This window comes from Oryx dammah, unplaced genomic scaffold, assembly GCF_014754425.2.
Source record: "Oryx dammah isolate SB20612 unplaced genomic scaffold, SCBI_Odam_1.1 HiC_scaffold_2, whole genome shotgun sequence".
In the NCBI taxonomy this organism is placed as follows: Eukaryota; Metazoa; Chordata; class Mammalia; order Artiodactyla; family Bovidae; genus Oryx; species Oryx dammah.
Genome location: NW_024070186.1, coordinates 35066531 through 35090409, shown reverse-complemented (window position 1 = coordinate 35090409; position 23879 = coordinate 35066531). Strand labels below are relative to the sequence as shown.

The 23879-nt window shown below is 39.3% G+C and overlaps 2 protein-coding genes across 2 annotated transcripts in view; both read left to right on the top strand.

The window, feature by feature from the left end:
* The window catches only part of LOC120881450 (phospholipid scramblase 2-like), an 83418-nt gene extending 83097 nt beyond the window's left edge, over positions 1-321 (top strand). Inside the window, exon 7 of the mRNA XM_040265154.1 lies at positions 56-321. Coding sequence (XP_040121088.1) covers positions 56-321 — 266 coding nt within the window. The remainder of the gene's footprint in view (positions 1-55) is intronic.
* An 18-nt stretch (positions 322-339) lies between these two features.
* On the top strand, positions 340-21453 carry LOC120858316 (phospholipid scramblase 1-like). Its single transcript, XM_040234336.1, has 5 exons — positions 340-449; positions 7425-7579; positions 11384-11426; positions 16818-16976; positions 20939-21453. Exons 1-5 carry the CDS (start codon positions 390-392, stop codon positions 20999-21001), a joined length of 480 nt encoding a protein of 159 aa, XP_040090270.1. The 5' UTR covers positions 340-389; the 3' UTR covers positions 21002-21453.
* The last annotated feature ends 2426 nt before the right edge of the window (positions 21454-23879 follow it).

The window sequence follows — 23879 nt, the reverse complement described above, 5'->3', positions numbered from 1 at the left end:
CCTCTGTCAGGAAGTCTTGCCTCACAGGCTCTAGAAAGTGTCTCTCGGATTACAGGCAACCGTCGACTTGCTCTTATTCTTTTCTTTACCTCACATGAGAGCGGTGACGGTGACAACTTGTTTCTCCTTGTTTTCCTGTCTCCCACGTTTTTCGCTTGCAAACTGGCTCCAAGTGGCGGCTGCGCCTCCAGAGGCCGCCGACCGCGGAGGCGGCGGAGCGCCCAGCACGGGGCGGCGGGGGAGGGGAAGGTGGCCCGGCAGGGTCCCTGCCCGCGGGACTACGCCCCCAGGCCAGCGCCCCTCACCCCATCTCTATTTTAATTTGAATTTGAGCAGCCTCCTCCTCCTTCTCCCTTTACCCGCCCCGCCCCTTTCCCGTTCCTCGGCGGATGAAATCCGCCCCCAGGCTCGGCGTCCCGGGCGGGTTCCGAGGGAACAGCTATCTGGCGGTGAGTGGGGCTGGCCCCCTGCTAACAGAAGTTCGAGGCCGGCAACGCCCCGCGCCGCATCCTCAGGTCGTTCCTGAAGTTTCGGGGCACCAGGAGGTAGCCGGCTTTGAAGACGGCGGCCGTGGCCCCGGGAAGAAGGCTGTTGGCTAGGGTGTTCCTCCTGGGCGCGCCCCTAGGGCCGCTTGCCGACCGCCGCGTTTCTGTCCTGCAGGCCGGGTCCAGCCAGAAGGGGCTCCTCTGGGATCTCGGGCTGGCGTTCCCCCTGCACAGCGCTGGGGACCCGGGTCAGGTCGACTCGCAGGTAAAAGGGTTTGCAGTCACTTAACGTGCTTTGCTGGCAGAGAGGCGGGGATTACAGGGAGAACCCATCTCTCACTTTAGCATTCAGGCAAACTGAAAAGATGTAGTTATTTCACGTGCTCCTTCTCAGTTAAGTCGCGAGGGACTCTTTGCTACCTTGTGGACCACCAGGCTCCTCTGTCCATGGGATTTTCCCAAGCTAGAATACTGGACTGGGTTGCCATTCCCTTCTCCAGGGGTCTTCCCCACGCAGCGATGGAACCCTGTCTCCTGCATTGGCAGGCGGTTCTTTACCACTGAACAACAAGGGAAGCCCATTTCAGGGTGCACTTGCATGTAAAATAAAACTGGTATTTCTAGACTTAGGTTTTCCCTAAATTTTATATTCTCCTTTTTGTTTACCTTTACTGAGAACCTGCAGTGAGTTAAATTTTATATCACATATTTAAAATTGGAGCCACCTAAATAGGTCTATTGGAGAAGGCAATGGCGCCCCACTCCAGTACTCTTGCCTGGAAAATCCCATGGACAGAGGAGCCTGGTAGGCTGCAGTCCATGGGGTCGCGAAGAGTCGGACACGACTGAGGGACTTCACTTTCACTTTTCATTTTCATGCATTGGAGAAGGAAATGGCAACCCACTCCAGTATTCTTGCCTGGAGAATCCCAGGGACAGAGGAGCCTGGCGGGCTGCTGTCTATGGGGTCGCACAGAGTCGGACAGGACTGAAGCGACTTAGCAGCAGAAGCAGCAGCAAAGTGAACTAAATCACCTCTAAATGAATTATGTTTGCACACTGCCTTTTAAAGCATTAAGTATATGTTGCTTTGTTTTGAACTTACTTTGACACAACCACTTTCCAAAAAAGATATGGGGGATAAAATCAGATTGATGTCATGTATGCCAAATTCTTCATAATGCATTAGAGGACAAAGAATTTTGACTATCTTGGAAGGAATTTGGATATACAAATAAGAGCAATACCAGGTCATATGAACCACCAGCCTGAGAACTTAGTGCTTAAATCACAAGTACAGTATAATTGCTCAGCTTTACTTTTTTCATTTATGTTCAGCCTAAGAATTACTGTGTGTAGAGATTAATGTTTAATATATATATTTTACATGTTTTATAGTAAATATAGTGGTACATATTGTAGTGATTACATACACTGATGATTTAGCATACTAAGAATTTAATATCTTCAGTCATCAAATTATTTCGTTTCTCCCTTGTAGTCCACCTCTCTCTAAGGCCTATTACCACAAGCCTTGATCAACCTGTCAATGAAATGGAAAATAAAACAGAGCTCCTGGATCTAATGTCTGGCGTTCCTCCTGCCTACAACTGCCATTTAAATTCATCAGATCCAAATTCTGATGCCCCTCCAGAATACAATTCCCAATTTATACCTGCTAAGTTTAATATTCTCTTTGACAGAAAATGACACTAAAAATTAAGGTTGCTCTTTTAATTAACTGATTAGTTTCTTGATTCAACAAATAAATATTGCATGCCTGCTGGATTCCAAGTATTTACTGCTTGTCAAGTGGAACAGATTCTTGCCCTCAGAGAATTTAGAGCCTCTTGGGGTCAGAAGTTGTGAAAACATTGATGGCATTCTCCACATTATTATGGAAATATGAAGCAAATATTATAGAGGAACAGAAAACAGTAACTGATTCTGCAAGAGATGAAAGTGAAATGAAAGTGTTAGTCATTCAGTCATGTCTGACTTTCCAATCCCATGGACTGTAGTACCCTCAGACTCCTTTGTCCATGGGATTTCCCAGACAATAACACTAGAGCGGATCACCATTACCTTTTCTCCAGGAGATCTTCCAAACCTGAGGATCAAACCCAGGTTTCCCACATTGCAGGCAGATTCTTTACCATCTGAGCCACCAGGGAAGCACAGAAGACAAGAGTAGCTGATTCTGCCAGTGATGAGGGAAATCCTAACTAAGGAAGTAAAGTTTTGTTGTCATGATAATGATTTTCTCAACCCCCACCCCACCCCAAAATTGGAAAGGGACCAAGCCCTTGGAGAAAGAAAAACATATCGAGAAGCACAAGGTCATGAAGACCTGGTGGTTTCTTGGGGACATGATAAAGGCCTATTTGGGACAAACAGCAAAAGTGCAGAGAAATGATGGTGAAAGGGCTTGAGTGCAGATAAGTTTGCATCTTATCCAAGAGACCATGGGGGATCTGCAGATGCTGTTTAACAGACCATCGGGACTATAAAGTAGATACTTGAGTTTGTTTTTTCATCACCTTCCCAACTTCTGGCACAGGGTCCATTGCATAATGAGTACTCAGTGAATATCCTGTGAACAGCTAGTTGATATCTAATAAGACAGCTCTAAGGATCAGTGTGAAGGAACTACTGGAACAAAAAGAAATAAGAAAAAGGTGAGAAGTCAACAATAGTCCCAACTGGATGAGGTTTAGTAACAGTATCAAGAAGAGAGGCAAAAACTTACAGTTTCAAAAATAACCATCTGTGAGATGATGCAGAGATACTGTGTCTTTCTAGAAATGAGATTCTGTAGCTCAGGCAGCCTTTGCTCCTGCATTGTTTTCTGAAAATGGCAGGGCTCTTTTCCTGCCTCATGTTTATGCATGTTGTATGGATCTGGTCCAGTGTAACCCCCAATTCTTGGGTCAACCCCTTCTAAACCCAGATATTAACAATCCAACATAATACAGGCAGTACCATTTCTCAATATTTAGTGTCTTTCAACATGATTTATCTTAATTTCTTTTTTTATGGAGATAAATTTCTATACATAAAATTCACCACTTAAAAAGTATGCAAGCCAGTGGTTTCTAGTATGTTCACAAGGTTGTACAACCATCACTAGTTTAAATTTAAATTCAGAATATTTTCATTTTATTCATCATCTTCCGTTAACGATCACTCCACATTTTTGTCCTTCTCCTGGAAACCACTGATTTACTTATTGTATCAGTTCAGTTGAGTTACTCAGTCGTGTCTGACTCTTTGAGACCCCATGAATTGCAGCATGCCAGGCCTCCCTGTCCATCACCATCTCCCGGAGTTCACTCAGACTTATGTCCATCGAGACCTTGATGCCATCCAGCCATCTCATCCTCAGTCGTCCTCTTCTCCTCCTGCCCCCAATCCCTCCCAGCATCAGAGTCTTTTCCAATGAGTCAGTTCTTCACATGAGGTGGCCAGAGTACTGGAGTTTCACCTTTAGCATCATCCTTCCAAAGAACACCCAGGACTGATCTCCTTTAGGATGGACTGGTTGGATCTCCTTGCAGTCCAAGGGACTCTCAAGAGTCTTCTCCAACACCACAGTTCAAAAGCATCAATTCTTCGGCACTCAGCTTTCTTCACAGTCCAACTCTCACATCCATACATGACTACTGGAAAAACCATAGTCTTGCCTAATCTGGATATTTTGTATAGATGGAATCATAACACAGATGGCCTTTTATGCCTACTTTTTTCAGCATATAGTTGTCAGGGTTTATCCATGTTGTGGCATGTGTCTGAACATTATCCCTTTTTATGCTGAATCATATTCTGTTGCATATCCATTGATCACTTCATGAACATTTGGACTTTTTCCACTTTTGGGCTACTATAAATAATGTTGCTATGAACATTCACTTTTAATGGCAGGTTATATGTTAAGTTTCAGGAAAAAAAATTCTAATCATCTCTTAAAGCGTAGTTTAATATATGCTAAGTGTATCAAAACAGTAGGATTTCTTTTAATAAAATAAAAATGATAGATTTCTGGCCACATATTGAATCAGTATCTCCAACAAAAATCTTGAAAAACATCCTATCTTGTTGATTTTTATCAACAGCTAAATTTTTAAAATTTATTTTTAATTGGAGAACAATTGCTCTACAATGTTGTTTTGGCCTCTGCCATACATCAACATGAATCAGCCATAGGTATACATATGTCCCCTCCCTCTTGAACCTTCCTCCCACCCCCAAACCCCACTCCACCTCTCTAGGTTGTCACAGAGCACTGGGTTGAGCTCCCTGTGGTATACAGCAACTTTCCACTAGCTAGCTATTTTACATATGCTCATGTATATGTTTGGAGAAGGAAATGGCAACCCACTCCAGTGTTCTTGCCTGGAGAATCCCAGGGACGGGGGAGCCTGGTGGGCTGCTGTCTATGGGGTTGCACAGAGTCAGACACGACTGAAGCGACTTAGCAGCATGTATATGTTTCAGTGCTACTCTCTCAGTTTGTCCCGCCCACTTCTTCCCCTGCTGTGTCCACAAGTCCATTTGCTACATCTGTGTCTCTATTCTGACCCTGCAAATAGGTTTATCAGTACTATTTTTAATATGTATTAATATATAATACTAGTTTTTCTCTCTCTGACTTCACTTTGTATAACAGACCACTTTGTATAACATTCATTCACCTCACTAGAACTGGCTCAAATTCATTCCTTTTTATGTCTAAGTAATATTCCATTGTATATATATACCACAACTTCTTTATACATTCATCTATCAGTGGACATCTAGGTTGCTTCCATGTCCTGTCTGTTATAAATAGTGCTGCAATGAACATTGGTGTATGGGTATCTTTTTGAATTATGTCAACAGCTAAATTTGAGAATTACTGTTCTAATATTGTTTCCCAACCTATACATCCATGAGTAGACTGTGAAATTAAGTTAGAATTTTCAGTCAATAAATTCTTGACAAGAAAAAGGTGAGAATAAAAACCCACAAATGTTATCAAGGCTTCAGTCAGTTTTATAGGTCAGGTCTCAGCTAGAATCTCCTGTTAATTTGGAGTTAGTTGCATTTTAGCTAAAATAGATCTGTAATAAAACCTGAGAATAAAATATTCAACCTGGTTTCTTCTATTTTGTTTTTAACTACAGTAGTTTTTAAAAACCATCTCTTTTGGCTGGGATTAGAGGAAAGCACCTTTTGTCTTGTGGATCTGACTGTGTATTACATTTTGTTCTGGCCTTTCCTCAAAGGTCAGAGAAAGAGAGCTGTGGTTCTGCCTCTCACAGGGCTTCAGGTAAGGCTCTCCAAAGTTAGAAATAACTTAGAGTTTATTAGATACCCTTTAGTAGTGGACCCGGAGAAGGCAATGGCACCCCACTCCAGTACTCTTGCCTGGAAAATCCCATGGACAGAGGAGCCTGGGAGGCTGCAGTCCATGGGGTCGCTAAGTCGGACATGACTAAGCAACTTCACTTTCACTTTTCACTTTCATGCATTGGAGAAGGAAATGGCAACCCATTCCAGTGTTCTTGCCTGGAGAATCCCATGGATGGAGGAGCCTGGTGGGCTGCTGTCTATGGGGTCGCACAGAGTCCGACATGACTGAAGCAACTTAGCAGCAGCAGCAGCAGTAGTGAAAGTGAAGTCGCGTCCCACTCTTTGCGACCCGTGGACTGTAGCCCACCAAGCTCCTCTGTCCATGGGATTCTCCAGGCAAGAATACTGGAGTGGGTTGCCATTTCCTTCTCCAGGGAATCTTCCCGACCCAGGGATCGAACCCAGGTCTCCCACATTGTAGGCAGACGCTTTAACCTCTGCACCACAGGGGAAGCCCCCTAAGCAGTAGTGGACCAAAGCCCAATTACTTACATAAATAAACCAATTAATTAGTTTAAATCTAAGAAAGTAAAATGAAACAAATTTGGAGATAAAAGTACTTAGATCTTATTTTTTCAGGAACTATAGATTCTTCCCAGCAGAATGGACAGTCTCATGTCTAAATGCTGGTAATTCTTCATATTTTAAGCAGTTATTGTGAAATGTTTGTGGAAAGTTACCCATGCTTCTTCATTAAGTGTCAGGGGATCCTGCTTCCTTATAGGGAGCCTTCCTTTTGCACAGGTAGAGGTGAAGTGCTCCTTGTTACTGCTGGCAGGAGTTCAAGCTCCCTGTTAGGCCTGTACTGATACCATCCTGGCTGGAGAAGGCAGAGATAAAAGAAGATGATATCCCTGCTGCTTTTAAGAGACATTTAGTAAAAGAAAAACAAAATCTGAAGTCACCCATTAGTTATACCCTCTTATTAATTCATGATTTTGAGTGCTTATCTTCTTAAACACCATGTCTCTTTAAGGAAATCTGGTTTCCTTGACTGTGATCTTTTTTATATTGACAGAGTTAAAATTTAACTGATCCTTGGTTGGAGGAAAGCTTGTGAGAACCAGATGATGAGGGTATAAATAGGTGACAGAGTCACAGACAATGCAGCAGTCTAAATCATCCCTTTGAAACTAGCAGATGACTTCAAATCTCAGTGTTACCACTTACGTGAACTTGAACAATAATGGTAAAGAATATAAAAGTATAAATTTGCATCATGGTAATTTTATGCCAGACCCTGTGTTAACTAGGTTTATGTGATAGGCATAGAGAGGGTAACAAATTACTTAATCTCCTCAACCTTAGTTTTTGCACTTGTAGACTGGGCATAACTATCTCACAGGTATAAGAAGATTAAATGAGTTAGTAATCTGGAAATCCTCCCACTACATTTTTGGTACATGCCCCTTCCCTTAGAAAATGGAACTTCTTTGTCATTGTTAAGAACCTGTCATGTGACTCGTAATCTCCATATAAAAATCCATGCTAAGTCTCAATATATTAGTTTTTACTATGTATAATTGTCTCATTTGTTTTTTAATGCAGGCTCCCTGGAATAGCTGTCCCTTCACCTGCATACACCCCAGGAGACTTGCCTGTGGGATACTACAGACTACAGCAACTCAGGACCCTCCCTTCATACCTGCCAACTGGTGGCACCCGTCCTATACAATGCCAACATGGCTGGTACCCTTCACCAAGTAAGTCTGCTCCAACAACTTGGATGCCAGAGCCAGCTCCTATGCTGAACTGTCCTCCTGGTCTGGAATACTTAGGTCAGGTATTTCACACAAATCCAAATTGTTTTCTTATGAAATATGATCTGGGAGATCCAACAAGAAGAAATGAAAAGTTGAAGAGGGCGGGTAAAGGTTAGTGATGACAGGTGTCTAGTTTGTGAGACTTTAAAAGTGGTGGTACTAATTTAAGAAATGTAGAGGATAGGGATTCTTTTAGTGGGAAGAGTGTGGTTTTCATAAATAGAGTAGTTTGAACTGCAAAATACTCAAGGTAGTCTCTTGTAGAGAATTAGAAAAACAGAAGTAGGAATAGAAAAATGCTATGGTAGATGCAAGCTGGGGTGTCATTTACTAGGAACTAAGAGTGAACATGAAGAAAGGTGATATGAAAGAAACAGACACTTAATAGCCAAATCATCAAGTGGCTTGACCCCTTACTTTCCCTTACCACTCATAATTCATTAGCCACTCCAGCCCCCACCCGCCCCCCAACAAAACCTAATACCTTAGTAAAAAATAAGGTGATTACCAAGCATATATGGGCTTCCCTGGTAACCTCAGTTGTAAAGAGTCCACCTGCCAGTGCAGGAGATGGAGGTTCAGTCATTGGATAGGGGAGATCCCCTGGAGAAAGAAATGGCAACCCACTCCAGTATTCTTGTCTGGAGAATCCCATGGATGATGGAGCCTGGGGAGCTATAGTCCATGGGGTTACAAAGAGTTGGACGTGACTGAGAGGCTAAACAACAGCAACCAAGCACACATAGCTTCAGGTCAAGTCCATAATACTCCCCCTCCCACAAAACGGTGATCTCCTCAATCCCTTCTACATAAAATTGTAGAACCACCCTGAAACCCTGATCAGAAATTTGGGGATAGGCACGTTTGGTGAACAAAACGGTGTACACTCAAAAATTGTACTTTAAGATAAACTTGTTAGTGGAAAACCTTCTGTAATCTTGGCCCATTTGGTTTTGGATGCCAGGGATTCTGAAGTTCATTGTGAGCAAAAGACTATAATTTAATACTTGTCTCCCAATATAGTCAATAAAATATTCCTTGAGGTTGCCCAGTTCCTTTTGGCAATTCTATATATTGTTAATCTTATGCACTGCAAACTATTGATACAATGCTATAGAAACAATGTGTGAAATTCAATAGAGTTGTATTAGGCAACTGAAATTTAACACAAAAATTTTATTAAATTTTCTTTTTGTAAAACAACTATAAATATACATAAAAGCCATTAAACTGCTAGAGTAAACCCTTTTATAGAATGTTTATAGGTAATACATTTTGGAAAATCACTTTTCTACTCACATACTAATAGAGGAATTTGTCCTTGCAAGCCTAGGGTCTCCTAGACCATTTCCCTTTCTTTTAAAATTGTACAGATTCATGTCAATATATGGCAAAAACCACCACAATATTGTAGTTAGCCTCCAATTAAAATAAATAAATTTTTTTTAAAAAAAGAGAAAAAATAAAAATTATAATGCATAATAAAGAAATAAAATTGTACAACTTTAAAATTACTTAAGTTCAAAAAAGTTGTTCAACTTTTTCTGTTACCTTGACAGATACTATCGATTCACTTTTCCCTTTCAGAAATGGTTTCCATTAAAAAAACAAAACCAGAAATAAACAAAAATAAAACAGGCTTTGGAGCCAGACAACATGATTTTTAATTCTGACTTTATCCCCTACAAGCTCTGCAACCTTTAACACACATCTTAACTTGTTGATATTTTAATTCCTTCATTTATAAAACAGTACTATCTATCCCTGCCCTACCGGGCATTATGAGAATTATTGACATGTAATATAATTCCTGGCACACAGGAAGTACAGAATAAATGAGAACTATATTGATGCTGTTTGGTTAAAGTGCCTCCTTGGCTATGAGCGGAAGGCACACACCCAGTCATTGTTCTCTATCTTCCCTAGATCTTTGAGATGTCATATGGAAGATATGTAGATCCTTTTCAGGACCGGTTAGTGGAATTCTGTCTAGCAGAGCAGGATTATTTGGTGTCTGAGACTTAAGTTTGCCAGCAACTCCAATAAATCCTCAAATAACTACTACTAAATAGCCACAGTTTGTTATGGGGTAAATTTCTCCCACAATGAAGAGCTTCATTTCTTTAGGATATTTTGCCCAGCAGTGGACATTTTACCAAGTAGTGAATATGCTTTCTCTTTTAATCCTAGATTTAAGATGCTAGAATATTTTAAAGGGATGGTAAACCATTTTAATGACCACTTTTGAAATATTACAAGACATTTTCAGACTCCCCCCGCCACCTTTTTGTGTTTTCACAGGAAAAATACAACTGAATTAAACATGGATTGTGTTATCTCTATCTGCATGTAATCACTCACATGACTAAACACTCATCATTTCCATTCATTTCAAAATATATTCATTAACTTATTCAACAAATTCATTAACTTATTCAACAAATATTTAAGAATTATGGCATTTCAGTCAACGTTCTATGTTCACAGATTAGGAATGATGTAAAATTGTATAAGGTATTATCAGTCTGTCCTCAAGGAGATTTCTTCTCTTCAGTTCAGTTCAGTCAGTTGTGTCCGACTCTTTGCAACCCCATGAATCGCAGCACGCCAGGCCTCCCTGTCCATCACCATCTTACGGAGTTCACTCGAGTCCGTGATGCCATCCAGCCATCTCATCCTCAGTCGTCCCCTTCTCCTCCTGCCCCCAATCCCTCCCAGCATCAGAGTCTTTTCCAATGAGTCAACTCTTCGCATGAGGTGGCCAAAGTACTGGAGTTTCAGCTTTAGCATCATTCCTTCCAAAGAAATCCCAGGCTTAGAAGGAATCAAATATAACAGGTAATGGAACTGTCAAATATCTATCTTGGGAGTAATTCTGAAGTAAAGTAAAGAAAAAAATTTACTTAATGGTATTCCCAACCTCCCTTTTCTTTGCCCTGATCCTAGTCACATGTTGCCTGCCCTATCCAAACTTTTCCTAATTAATTGTTATTTTCTCAGAGGTACCCATGAAATGATTTAAAATTGGACATTCCTACGTAAAGTCCACTGGCTAATTCACTGTCTGTAAACCACTGAGAAAACTGGCTTCTCTGTGGCTGGTCCATATTAAACCATCATGAACTTCCTGACAACTCCAGTCTGTGGGAGACATGTCAGGTGTCAGTGAGTGGAGATTCAGGGAACTAAGCTGGGAGCAGTCCATGTCAACACAGCTTCTCAATTCAGTCACTGTAGCAGGAAGGTGATTTTCTGATATTTTAGATAAATGTTTTGATCTTTTACGGTAGAACTGGAGGAAACTGTTTCTCCTATCTGGTCATCTCTGCTAATAACCATCTGATCAGGTGCAAATAGGCTAATTTTACTTGATAAAATATATTTTTAATTAATTCTATTCATGTAAGTGAAGTGAAGTGAGGTCGCTCAGTCGTGTCCGACTCTTTGCGACCCCATGGAGTGTAGCCTACCAGGCGCCTCAGTCCATGGAATTTTCCATGCAAGAGTACTGGAGTGGGTTGCCATTTCCTTCTCCGGGGGATCTTCCCAACATGGGGATTGAACCTGGGTCTCCCGCATTGCAGGCAGATGCTTTACCATCTGAACCACCAGGGAAGCCATGATACTATTATTAAAGACACTTTAAAAATCAATTAATATGCTATAATATATGATCGATTTCTTTTCTAATGCTGACTTAATTATTTTATTTCTCTCCTAATTGCTTTTTTTCTCTCCCAACAGTTGGACTACATACATGTTCTTCAGCATTTTGAGCCTCTGGAAAGTATGTATAATTCAACAATATTCAACAGTATTTGAATAAGGTGGAAGTTTGAATCAGCAACATTAGAATTATCCGGTAGCCACTTTCTTCTTTAGATTAATCCACTTTAGTGGTCCAAAGAGGAAAGATTTCCTTTAGAAACTAAGAGAATTATCTTTGTGTAATTGTATTTATTTATAAATCATGTAATCATCAAATCTTATATATTATCTGGTTCTTCGTTTAGTCCTTGTCTCCACTCCTATCATTAACTTGTATAGATAAGGGGGGAAAAAGAGCAGAAAGACAAAATGACTTAGCAAATGACAAGCAGAATCTTGATTTGCTGAATTTCAGTCCAGGGCCCTTGCTTTGGAAATAGGAAGAATGAGAACAGTCAACATGGAGACTGTGCTTCATCACTAAAACATTCCCAACCCTTAAAGCAACAGCTCTACACATTTGTTCGACTGTAGCATAAAGTTTTTAACTCTTCTTGGTCCTTTTCCTATTTGCAAGTTGCAGTTATAGTAATCATCTTCCACAAGCTGACTAATTCATGAAGCAACATACAATCTCATCAAAATACTTTTATAAGTCAAATTTTCTGGATATAGGTATTGTATAAGACATGATCAGTCTTCTTCAATATGGTTTCAATCTTTACTCTTATGTGAAAAAAAATTTTAACCATTTTACCCTGAGATTAAAATAAATGTTTTAAATTATAAAAGATTTAAATACTTATTATAAAATATTTTGATGTTTGAATCAGTTCCATTTATTTCACATGAAATTTTTAAAAAGTTGTTTTTCTTTATATCTGTAACAAATGTTGCACAAATAACTTCTTGAGGACTATTTTCACTACTTCTAATTTAAGATGGCTCTCTCATTTTGTGTTTTAATGATAGCAGGTTTTGAAACTAATTGGAGAAGGAAATGGCAACCCACTCCAGTATTCTTGCCTGGAGTATTCCATGGACAGAGGAACCTGGTGGGCTACAGTCCATGTGGTCACAAAGAGTCAGACAAGACTGAGTGACTAACACACTTTGAAACTAATTATACATACTGTGCTGAAAACAACCTGGACCAGATGGTTTACATTGTAACTGAACATGCAGCCAACTTTGTGCAGAATGCTGCTGAGACACTGAGGCCCTCTGTGCTCAGGGTCACTGACTCTGTGGGCCAAGAAGTCATAGCAATGCAGAGACCTTTCAAATGCACCTGTTTCTGTTGTCCCTCCTCTGGGCAAGAGGTCAGAGAATGAAAGTCTAATCCATTGTTTCTTCCTGATCCAACTATTCACCACATGGTTGTACTCTTTCCAAAACCATGGAGATGGGGATCTCACTGGCTCTGACAAGTCAGTATGGAAGAAGATTTGGGGGATGGGGAAATTTAATTAATCAATTTAATTAATTCACCTAAGGAAAATCACCAAGGGATTTTCTTATGGGTTCATGCTTTTTGGTGATAATTGGTAGGCCAAGAACAAATTAGAATTGTTTAGTTAGTGTCCACAGTTCTATCAATTATGTGTACTGAATTAGAAATTTACCTGTCACTGAGAACAGTAGTCACACACTTATCTAAAGGTACCTTTGGATCCCTAGATAAGGTATTGATAAACATACACTTAGGCTTTTTTAGTATTAGCAGAGATTTTAGGTAACTTTACACTATCCATCACACCCATATCTTGCTACAGATAAAGAAAGAGTGGTTCAGAAGAGTTAAGTGTCTGATGATGGTGTTATGTTTGGTGTTATGTTTCCAAGATTAAAGTAAGCCATGATGCAGTGTGGCTCCATGGTAAACAATCTACCTACCCATGCAGGAGACACAAGTTTGATCCCTGGGTTAGGAAGATACCTTGGAGAAGGAAATAACAACCCACCTCAGTATTCTTGCCTGGGAATCCCATGGACAGAGGAGCCTGATGGGCTTCAGTCCATGGGGGTCAAGAGTTGGACACAATTGACTACACACACACATGATGTAGTAAAGCTAATCAAAATTACAGACTTACTCAATTTATGGAACATTTATCCCATGATAGGTTTTTTTTTTTTTCTGATTTCTCCACTTATATTTGTGTTATGTGGGTATGCATGTTTAGTTCTATGAAATTTTATCACCTGTATAGATTCCTGTATTCACCACAATACAGATACCGAACAGTTCCATCACCACAAATATCCCCTTTTATAACCACATCCACCATAGAATTAGAGAGGGAGCTGCCTGTTTTATAGCAAGCAGTAGTCAGCCTCTTCTGTGTCCTGAAGGAAAACATAGCCCCATCCTTCAAAGTTTCTTTCTGCAAAGATATCCTTGAAGTGTTAAGAGTGAAGTACCAGAGAACCATGAAGGGCTATCTCTCCCAACAATAGTTTCCCTAGTCCTTGAATAAGTTAAGAACATATCTAGTGGGGGGTGTGTGTGTGTGTGTGTGTGTAAATATAGCATCTTCACCTCTGTCTCTGCTTCATTGGCAGCTGGAGGTGCAGTGTCCTCCTGGTGTCATCACTGGCTTTGTAGCTGGAACCTCTGCTACAGGTTCTAGGGTGGTGTAGAGCCTCCAAAATGAGAAGAAAGAAGACATGATGGGAGTGCTTGGGCCATGTTCTACCTATGGCTGTGGTTCATTCTATTTTTGAGGTAACCTAATGGCGGCAGCTCAGAGGTTAAAGCGTCTCCCTCCAATGCAGGAGACCTGGGTTCAATCCCTGGGTCGGGAAGACCCCCTGGAGAAGGAAATGGTGACCCATTCCAGTATACTTGCCTGGAGAATCCCATGGACGGAGAAGCCTGGTAGGCTACATACAGTCCATGGGGTCACAAAGAGTCGGACACGACTGAGCGACTTCACTAATGTCAAAATTGGAGAAGGCAATGGCAACCCATTCCAGTACTCTTGCCTGGAAAATCCCATGGATGGAGGAGACTGGTAGGCTGCAGTCCATGGGGTCATGAAGACTCGGACATGACTGAGCAACTTCACTTTCACTTTTCACTTTCATGCATTGGAGAAGGAAATGGCAACCCACTCCAGTGTTCTTGCCTGGAGAATCCCAGGGACGGTGGAGCCTGGTGGGCTGCCGTCTGTGGGGTCGCACAGAGTCGGACACAACTGAAGCGACTTAGCAGCAGTAATGTCAAAATAATGTATTTAGTATTTCTCTATGTGGGCAGTTTAGCCTCTGAATGATCTTGTTTCAGTCCACTTTCACATATAAGTGAATTGAGATTTATAATATCACTCATAAAATGAATATAGGACTTTCCTGGTTCAGTGGATAGGAATCCACCTGCCAGTGCAGGGACACCAGTTCTATCCCTGGTCCAGGAAGACTCCACATGCTGTAGAGCAACTAAGCCCAAGTGCCACAACTCTGAGCCTGTGCTCTAGGGCCTGCGAGCCACAACTACTGAGCCCACGTGCCACAATTCCTGAAGCCTACACACCTAGAGCCTGTGCTCCGCAACAGGAGAAGCCACTGTAACGAGAAGCCTGAGTGCCATGACAGAGTAGCCCCTGCTCACCTCAGTTAGAGAAAGCCCATGTGCAGCAACCAGTGCAACCAAGAAATAAAGATTTAAAAAGCTTTAAAAAATAAATAAAATAAATATAGTAGTATGATGAAAGAGTTAATTACCCAGCTGACATCAAAGCATTTTCAAAGATTGCTAATGGGTTCCATCATCTTTTCCCAAAATGGGAGGTCTTTTTTTATGATTTCAGCAGTTGATAAAGGTACAAAGAGTAATAATTCACTAAAAATATAAAAAATGTTGAGAGATAGCCTAACCTAATATAATTTTTAATATAAACAGAACTTATAACAAGTCATACTATAGCATTTTTTCATTAAAAAAATGCCTTTCAGTGTCTACGAGAAATTTCTTATTATCTAACAGTAAGATTTGACAAAAGAAATTTATAGAAATATTTTCAGGACTTTTTAAAGATTCCTTTCTGAATGCTTGACAGTCCATCTAAGTTCATCATGTTTATCCAGTAAACTTTTCAACTTTTCTCATATTTATTTCACCATATTATCCGACATTGCTTATCTGATTAAAAAAGACAAAAGGTACTGTAGCAAGGAGAAAATGTGGCTGAGCTGAAGAGTGGCAAGGATGGAGTATATTATTCCCGTGAGCAAGTGACATTAACATATTCACCGTATAGTAAGTGCCTGGGTCTCCCTTTTAGAAGCAGAAGTCCTTTGGTGTCCTAGGATACCTAAAGACAGTGAGTTTAACCTACAAAAGCTTGTGAGAATATGGATTTTTATGAAGTGCACAGTACCATACCTCCTTGCTTTTTCATGTTGCTTGCTAAGCTGGAGGAGAATCCTCCCAATCCCCAGTCCTAATCTTTTGCTATATTGAGAAGATTTTAGTAATTAATTCAAATCATACCTCATGGCACAAGTTCCCCCTAATGCTTCATTTAAAGATGAAGAAAGAGCATTGGCCTGGTAATTTTAAGACATAGTCCATTCTCTACATTTGCCTCTCTATTCTTGCCTGCAAATAGGTTCCTCTGTACCATTATTTTAGATTCTATATATATGTGTTAATATATGATATTTGTTTTACTCTTTCTGACTTATTCACTCAGTATGGCCAACTCTGGGTTCATTCACACTACTGCAAATGACCCTTTCACCTAGAGCCTGTGCTCTGCAATAGGAGAAGCCACTGTAATGAGAAGCCGAGTAATACTCCATTGTATACATGTACTACGTTTTCTTTATCCATTCATCTGTAGATGGACATTTAGGTTGCTTCCATAACTTGGCTGTTGTAAATAGTGCTGCAGTGAACATTGAGGTGCATGTATCTTTTTGAATTATGGTTTTTTCAGGATATATGCCCAGTAGTGTGATTGATTGGAGAAGGCAATGGCACCCCACTCCAGTACTCTTACCTGGAAAATCCCATGGATGGAGGAGCCTGGTAGGCTGCAGTCCATGGGGTCACACAGAGTCAGACACAACTGAGCGACTTCACTTTCACTTTAATGCATTGGAGAAGGAAATAGCAACCCACTCCAGTGTTCTTGGCTGGAGAATCCCAGGGACGGGGGAGCCTGGTGGGCTGCTGTCTGTGGGGTCGCGCAGAGTCAGACACGATGGAAGCGACTTAGCAGCAGCAGCAATGTGATTGCTGGGTAATATGGTAGTTCTATTTTTAATTTTTAGCTCTTAACTAGTTGCATAGTATATAACCCTTCTTAACTATAATTTCCTCATTTGAAATTACATTAAGTTCTAAGTCCTTTTCCTGAACTGTTTTTATGCTCTCTCAATATAAATTGTTTCTAATTAGAAAATTAAAACATGTATTTTAACACTTTTTGATCATCACAAGGTTTCATTCTTGTCTTTCTAGGTAAGATTACTTGATGGCATATGTAGCATGGGCAGTATTACTCAGAAGTGGAATGGTGTGTTATCAGCAATGAGCGATGCTGACCACTTTGAAATTCACTTCCCATTAGACCTGAATGCGATGATGAAAGCCATGGTTTTGGGAGCTTGCTTCCTCATTGTAAGTCTGTCACTTTTGAGTTCGTGAAAGTGTTATTCTTTTTGATGAGGAATAATGGTACAGAGTGCTGGGAAGGGAATAAATGTGAGAACTAGGACACCTCCTGTCTCTGCCACACTCAGTAGGTACATGACTTGTGACACGATTCAGTTGAAAAGGTCAGTCAGTAAATTTGAGTTATTCATTAACCTACACTGAAGCCAGGAACAGTCTCTAGTACATCTGAAATATTCAGTGAATGCTGAATGAATAAAAGTCCTGTTATTTGTAAGACATGGCTGGCTATTTAAGGGGAATCAAAAATAAAACAGTAGTATATCCCTCAGCAAATGTAAACGAATTAAATATATAACTAGATATGAAGTTTCCCAAGAGTTTCTAATATAAAATAAATGCAAATTAATCTTTTCCAGACCATGTCATGAGACAAGTCTTAATTACTTCTATTTTTTAGAGATAAATCTAAAATTTTTCAGGGGTTCATAGTAGGCAGATGGGAGTACTGAGGAATCTCTTCCTTCAAATGGAATTGTAATGAAGGGAGTTGGAAAGAAAGGGAGAGACTTGAAAAGTCCTGGAAGAGAAGGTTGCAGAACAGGCAGAATTTAGCTGATACAAAAGCTTAGTGAGCTCATAAGTTCAACGTTCCAACAGAAAACTTGATGAGGCAGCCTGCTGTCTTAACTCTGTTTTCCCAGTCCCCTACAGTAGGCTGGTGGTCAGTGCCCCTGGAATGTGTGGTGGGGCAGGGAGAGGTCTAGGGCTGCAATGACCATGGTACATCCACTCTTGAGATCAAAGCTATATTCTATTTACCCAACCAAGTGTGTATCTTAGAGCATCTATCCATGTAACAGTTCTTTGATTCTAAGAAATCAAAATATATGTACAGTAACATAACACATTATAAGGCAAATGATTTACATTGGAAACCTATATATAAGTGAGTTTAAAAAATAAATTCTAAAAATAAGTTTTAGACACATATAATTAGATAGCTGAATAGTTGCCCATTACATTTTCCCATGGTTCTTAGTTCTACTGCTGATATCAACAAAGGACCAGTCATGTGAAATCAAATAACTTTGTTATATATAATTTCTAGGTTTACCTTAAAATTAAATGCAGCCCAGACTTATATGCATCTGGGTAGATTTTGAGGAAAACATTCCTAATCATGAAATAGGTGGATAATGTAACCAATTACTTATAATAGCAAAGATGCTAACTGAGATGCTAACGATGATAGGGGCAGCTATTCCTTTTCAGTGTTTTTGTATTATATGCATGCTTCTGGTTCTAACTACTTTCTGTGTAGTAACTCATTGAATTCTTATATGTTAGATAAGTTACTATGATGATTCCTATTTTAGAGATGGGAAAACTATGGTTAGTTATCTTGTGCAAAGCCATCTAGTTACATAGGTGTCCAAAAGCCACTATTGAAGGTAACTGCAGAGACTATACCTTTAACCACTGTGCCTCTTTCATCTCTGGTTTCTTTCTATGTTAACACAGAGGAAGAGAAACAGGATAAATGGTGGCATGTTGCCTCATGTAGTTTTTAAATTTTAGGATTATAACTGGGAAGCCCATGAGGCTCTAAGGAGGTCTTGTCTGAGGGTGTTTTTCCTTCCTCTGGTGTCCCAGTGGTACAACCAATTGAAGACCACTTTTTATGTTATTCTGTCAATTTGGTGCTTCCCTGCTCCTGTATATGTTTTAAATGTGAAACCCTAAACAAGTACAAATCTTGATTATGAATTCTCAATGGACAGTTTTCTCCCTACCTCCAGCACAGACTAGTGCAGTCAAGCTTTTTATTAATCCTCATTTGCCAGTTTTTTTCCCCTGGTTTCTCTTTTATACTGGATTGTGTCCCTTAGAGGGTTCCCATGTTATTGGGAGGGTCTTTAATACAATACATTTAATGCTCAGGCCCACTGCCTTGCCACAATCAGTGAAATCAAATCGGAAATTGGCAACTCTTAGGAGCTAAAGAAAATGCCTGTGTAATACATAGAATTTTCAGATTTTTCCTTACTTTCAGCTGCACAAATTTCTGTAAATTTCCTAGGAATTTGGCTTTGTATGGAAATAGGTTTTAATTGTGCAGTTTTCCCTAGAACAAGAGTTTGAACTGCAGGTCCACTTGTATGCAATTTTTTTCAGTAAATATGTAATACAATGCCACATGATCCACACTTCATTGAATCCACAGATGCAGAACTCTAAAGTTATATGTGGATTTCTGATTCCCACTGCCCACATTGGTCAGGAGTCAACTGTACTTTTAGATTTTCACATTATCTACTTTGAACATTCCAGAAATGGAAATGACATGGTTTGTTAGTGCCAAGAACATAGGCAGAGTGCTCAGACATCAACATAACAATTAAAATAATTTTCTCCTTGTGAATTATTAATTGTTTGCAGTGACTAAAAAAGATAGTCCTTTGTTTTCTGTTTAAGATAACATATGCAATGTTTTGTCAGATAGCATTCATACAGAATTTCCAGTTGTCTGAAAATGTTTGTTTTCACTATTGTTTATTATGTAAAACATCATTCAGTTAATATAGGAGCAACTGTCTTATGATCCAGGATACAGAAAAATTTATCTTGGAAAAATTGATGAAACCATGTTTCTTCTGAAAATTTCAAGAGCATGTTTGCTCAGTTATTTTCACTAACAGTCATTGAACATTATTTACTCTTTTTTTTTTTTTTTGCTAAAAACAAGCAAAACAGATTTAGAAAATAAACAAATTTTAGACTCTTGCTTATGCAAGGATAGGCAGATGAGGGATGCCAGTGAGAATAATTAAAATGACAAAATATTTATCTAGTTTTTTTAAATTAATTTTAATTGCTACTCGCAGCTGTTTCTGCCCTCTCCACCATAAAACTGAATAAAACAAGCCTACAAAATGGGGCAGCACTAGCTCATAGCTTTCTTTACTAAAATATACTCATTTTCTTAACCAGAATTATCCCAGGTCTAATCAGTACATTTTAATAAATAGAAGCAAAGGATTTTAGAGTTAGAAGAAACAGGAAGAACTATCTGCTCTACATTCTAATGTACAAGTGAGAAAGCTGGAAAGGCCTAGTTCATGTATTCAAATTAGTGCCAGAAATTAGTACTAGAACCAGAACTGTGATTACACATACCCCTTTTTTGTCCAGTATTCTGGCAGTCACACCAGAAATTTGATTTAAAACATTTCAAGGTACTTTCATAACAGTGACATTTTAATTATTAATTATTCTAAATTAATTCTAAACTATTTTAAACTCATGCAAACAGGGCCCATTTCAATCATCCAGACTCATCTCACAGCAGTCCTCTAACTATGGTGGAAGAACCGAATTACTCTGTTGCAGAAATAAACATTTTAAAAGTGTATATGTCATAGATTACATAGAGGTTTATTTTATTTTAAATGTCAATAAATGTGTCTTTACTTTCATGGCTACCATTCACATCTGAGTTTAATTTTTTTTATTAATATAACTGCTTTTAGATTTTTTTGGTAAAAGGATATTTAGCATTTGACAGATTCACTTGCACTGAGGTAATTTAATTATTGGTGGCACAATATCAGATGAGCACAGACAGAATCAAATCACTATCTTGATTAGGAGAAGGGAAGTATATTTAATGGGCAGTCAGATACCGTCTGCCCAGATATAATCCAGCCTTCCTGCCAGCCTGACAGAAGACATGCCTGGGGTGAGAGAATATTTCATTCAGAGGTCTAGCAGACTCAGTCAGCTATGGAAATTATTCTGGGTACTGCTACAATATTTCCATGAGTTTATTTTTATTTTTTCATCAGTTATAACATTTGCATTTTTTGTTATGTTTTCTCTGTTTGTATATTTCTTTCTGTTCTGTTTGTCTTTGTGTATTTCTGTCTACATGTAATCCATGCCGTTTGTTTGTGATATGGCTATAGCACCTGCCTGGAAATGGATATCGGGGAGAGATTGTGCCATTTTCTTCACTCATAGATTTATAACATTCTAAGAGAGAATGTGTTCATATTTTTTTTCATTTTTCAAGAGGTCACTTTATAATCAATTGAGAAAACAGGAATGAGAAACATGTTATCTTTATCCTGACAAAGCTGTTGAGAGTACATGGCTGTGTTCTTTGGGAACACAATAAGTACCCTACATGCAAACCTTCATGTTGTGAACTTTCAAAGACGCGAACGTGCATCTGGTTCTTGGAGGGAAACAGAACCTGAGCTCTCAACGTCAAGTATGAGTGAAATTGTAGCTTGCCCTCCATCTCCTGTTGCTAACCATCCTTCAATCCACCATCTCCCACCTCCTCTCCCTCCTCCAGTTAGTAACTCTTCTTTTCTTGCCTGTTCACACGATGGCAGCCCCTATACCCCAACTGTTGTACTGACTACTGTACTTTTTGAGGTACTGTACTGTAAGATTAAAATGTTTTCTTTGTTTTTGTGTTTTTTATGTGTTATTTGTGTGAAAAGTATTATAAACCTATTACAGTATAGTACTATATAGCTGATTTTGTCCTTTGGTGTACTTTGGCTAACTTTGACTTAACGAGCAAATTGAACTTATGAATATGCTCTTGGAACTGAACTTTGTATGTAGGGGACTTAGTGCAATAGATCTGTAGAAGGATGCAGATTGACATTTACTCTCCTTGTCTCAGGCAGAGTCAAAAAACCATAGTCCTCAGAAGTGAAGTACCTCACCTACAGTCACAATGCACTGGTCAACTCAAGATAGATAAACCAACTTTAAATGAGTAAAAAAATACAATCTTATTATATACCTGGAAGGAAAGAAACTAGTTTGTAAGTAACACTAATGCTAACTCACAGATGTTCTGGTTTGGGTTTTTTTTTCCCCTTTTCTTCAAAAAAGCTTGCAATTCAAAATGTTATATGAAATCACTTAATATTTAAATGTGGGCAACTGACTACATTTTTAAAACACATCTGTAGGTTGATGATGCTTGCTGGCTTCTAGTTTTGTATTTCATTTTTATCAACTAACATCTTAGTAGAAGCTAGGATAAATTAGTTGAGTGAAAGGCCCTAGGGATAAGGAAAATGAAAAACAGAGGGAAGTTTCTCAATTGGACACAGGCAGAGGTATCAAAGATATACATTTACTCACTTCAAAGTTTGCCTGGCCTGAATGTTTAAAATTAAAAAGACTGACAAAACCAAAGTGAGAGTGGAGAACAACTGGAACTCTCATAAATTGGTTTATCATTTTAGAAAATCATCTGGAAGTATCTAATAAAACTAGACATATACTTTATGATTTTAATTTTTAAAGGTATATACTCAAGTAAGTGCAAATGTTTAGCAAAGGTCATGCACAATAATGTTTCTAGCAGCTATTTTCATAGCACCAAATGCAAAGATCCCAAAATATCCATCCGCATAGTCTCACAATGGAATACCACACAGTAATAAAAGGGAGAAACTGTGACGTACAACACATCATGGCTGATGGAAAATCTCAGAAGCTATCTATATTAGTCAAGTTTCTCCAGAGAACCAAGAAAATATATATTAATATATGAAATTGGCTCATTTGCTTTTGGAGACTAAGAAGTCTCACAATCTTCCATTGGCAACCTAGAGACACAGGTGAGCTAATGGTATTCTAGTCCAAGTCCAAGGTAGGAGAAAACCGATATTACAGCTCAGACAGAGAGAAAGTAAATTCTCCCTAATGCCAATTTTTGTAGGCATCCAGCTGATCAGATGATAATCAGCTACACTGTTTTGAAGGGCAATCTGCTTTGCTCAGTCTACTGATTCAAATATTAATGCCATCCAGAAACACCCTCACAGACACACCCAGGAAGCCTGACTACATATTTGGGCAACCCATGGCCCAGTCATGTTGACACATAAAACTAACTATCACGAGTCTACTCCATGTCAACTTGGCACCTATACATACCTCCTTAAGCCATACTCCACCTTTGAACATAGACAATAAAAATTAATTCCACCTAACCTGATAGGACTATACTACAACTGAAAACACAATCACCCCTTCCCCAGAAGATAAAGTCCTTGAGTGACATACAGCCTTCTGATACCTGGTAACTTAAATACTATGATATAAAATTAATATATAAGTACCATGATAATAAGTCAGTACATCTTATGTGACATGATAAAGGAATAGGAGAGGAAAACAAAGGCATCTGGTATACACACAACATATACAAAATAAGGAACACTCTAATTCCCAATTCTGTAACAGATCACATGGTCATAGCTGGCATTTATAATTGCCTTCTTCCTCTATTCATTACCTTTGCCTGCAGACAACACTTCAGATGGTTTGATTTTTTACTTGGTGGACTTACCCAAACCTTCACTCCTAAAGAGCATAGCACACTAGTAGTCCTGTCTGGATTGGGTTGTTGTAGCTTTCCGTTGACGTTAATGCAGGGCATGGTAATATCAAGATATGCCCTAAGAGACTTCCTGTATTCCAGAATACTCTTCTTTACCTTCATTGTTGAGTAGAATCCAGTTTCCCCTTGGTAATCAGGATTAGTCACTTCATTCAGGATAGTTACACCCTTGTTTACCTGTTGATTCAAAGGCTCAAAGTGCCAGGGTGGTGGTTCTTAACTTTCAGTTTAATGCAGTTCATTGCTTTTCCTCCTAGTGTAAGCCTTCCTCATCCTGGTACTAAGGCTTCTAGGCCAGCAGAGCATGAGGTCACAGGAAGAGGAAACATAAATTGTGCTAATGGATTCACTATGGGTAATAGCGGTTCTGCTCCCATTTCCTCCCCTTGATTCCTGTATTCGTGAATATTGGCTACAGAAGAACAGCACTGTATTTTGGATTCTGAGTCAGAGCAAATACAGCCTCCTAG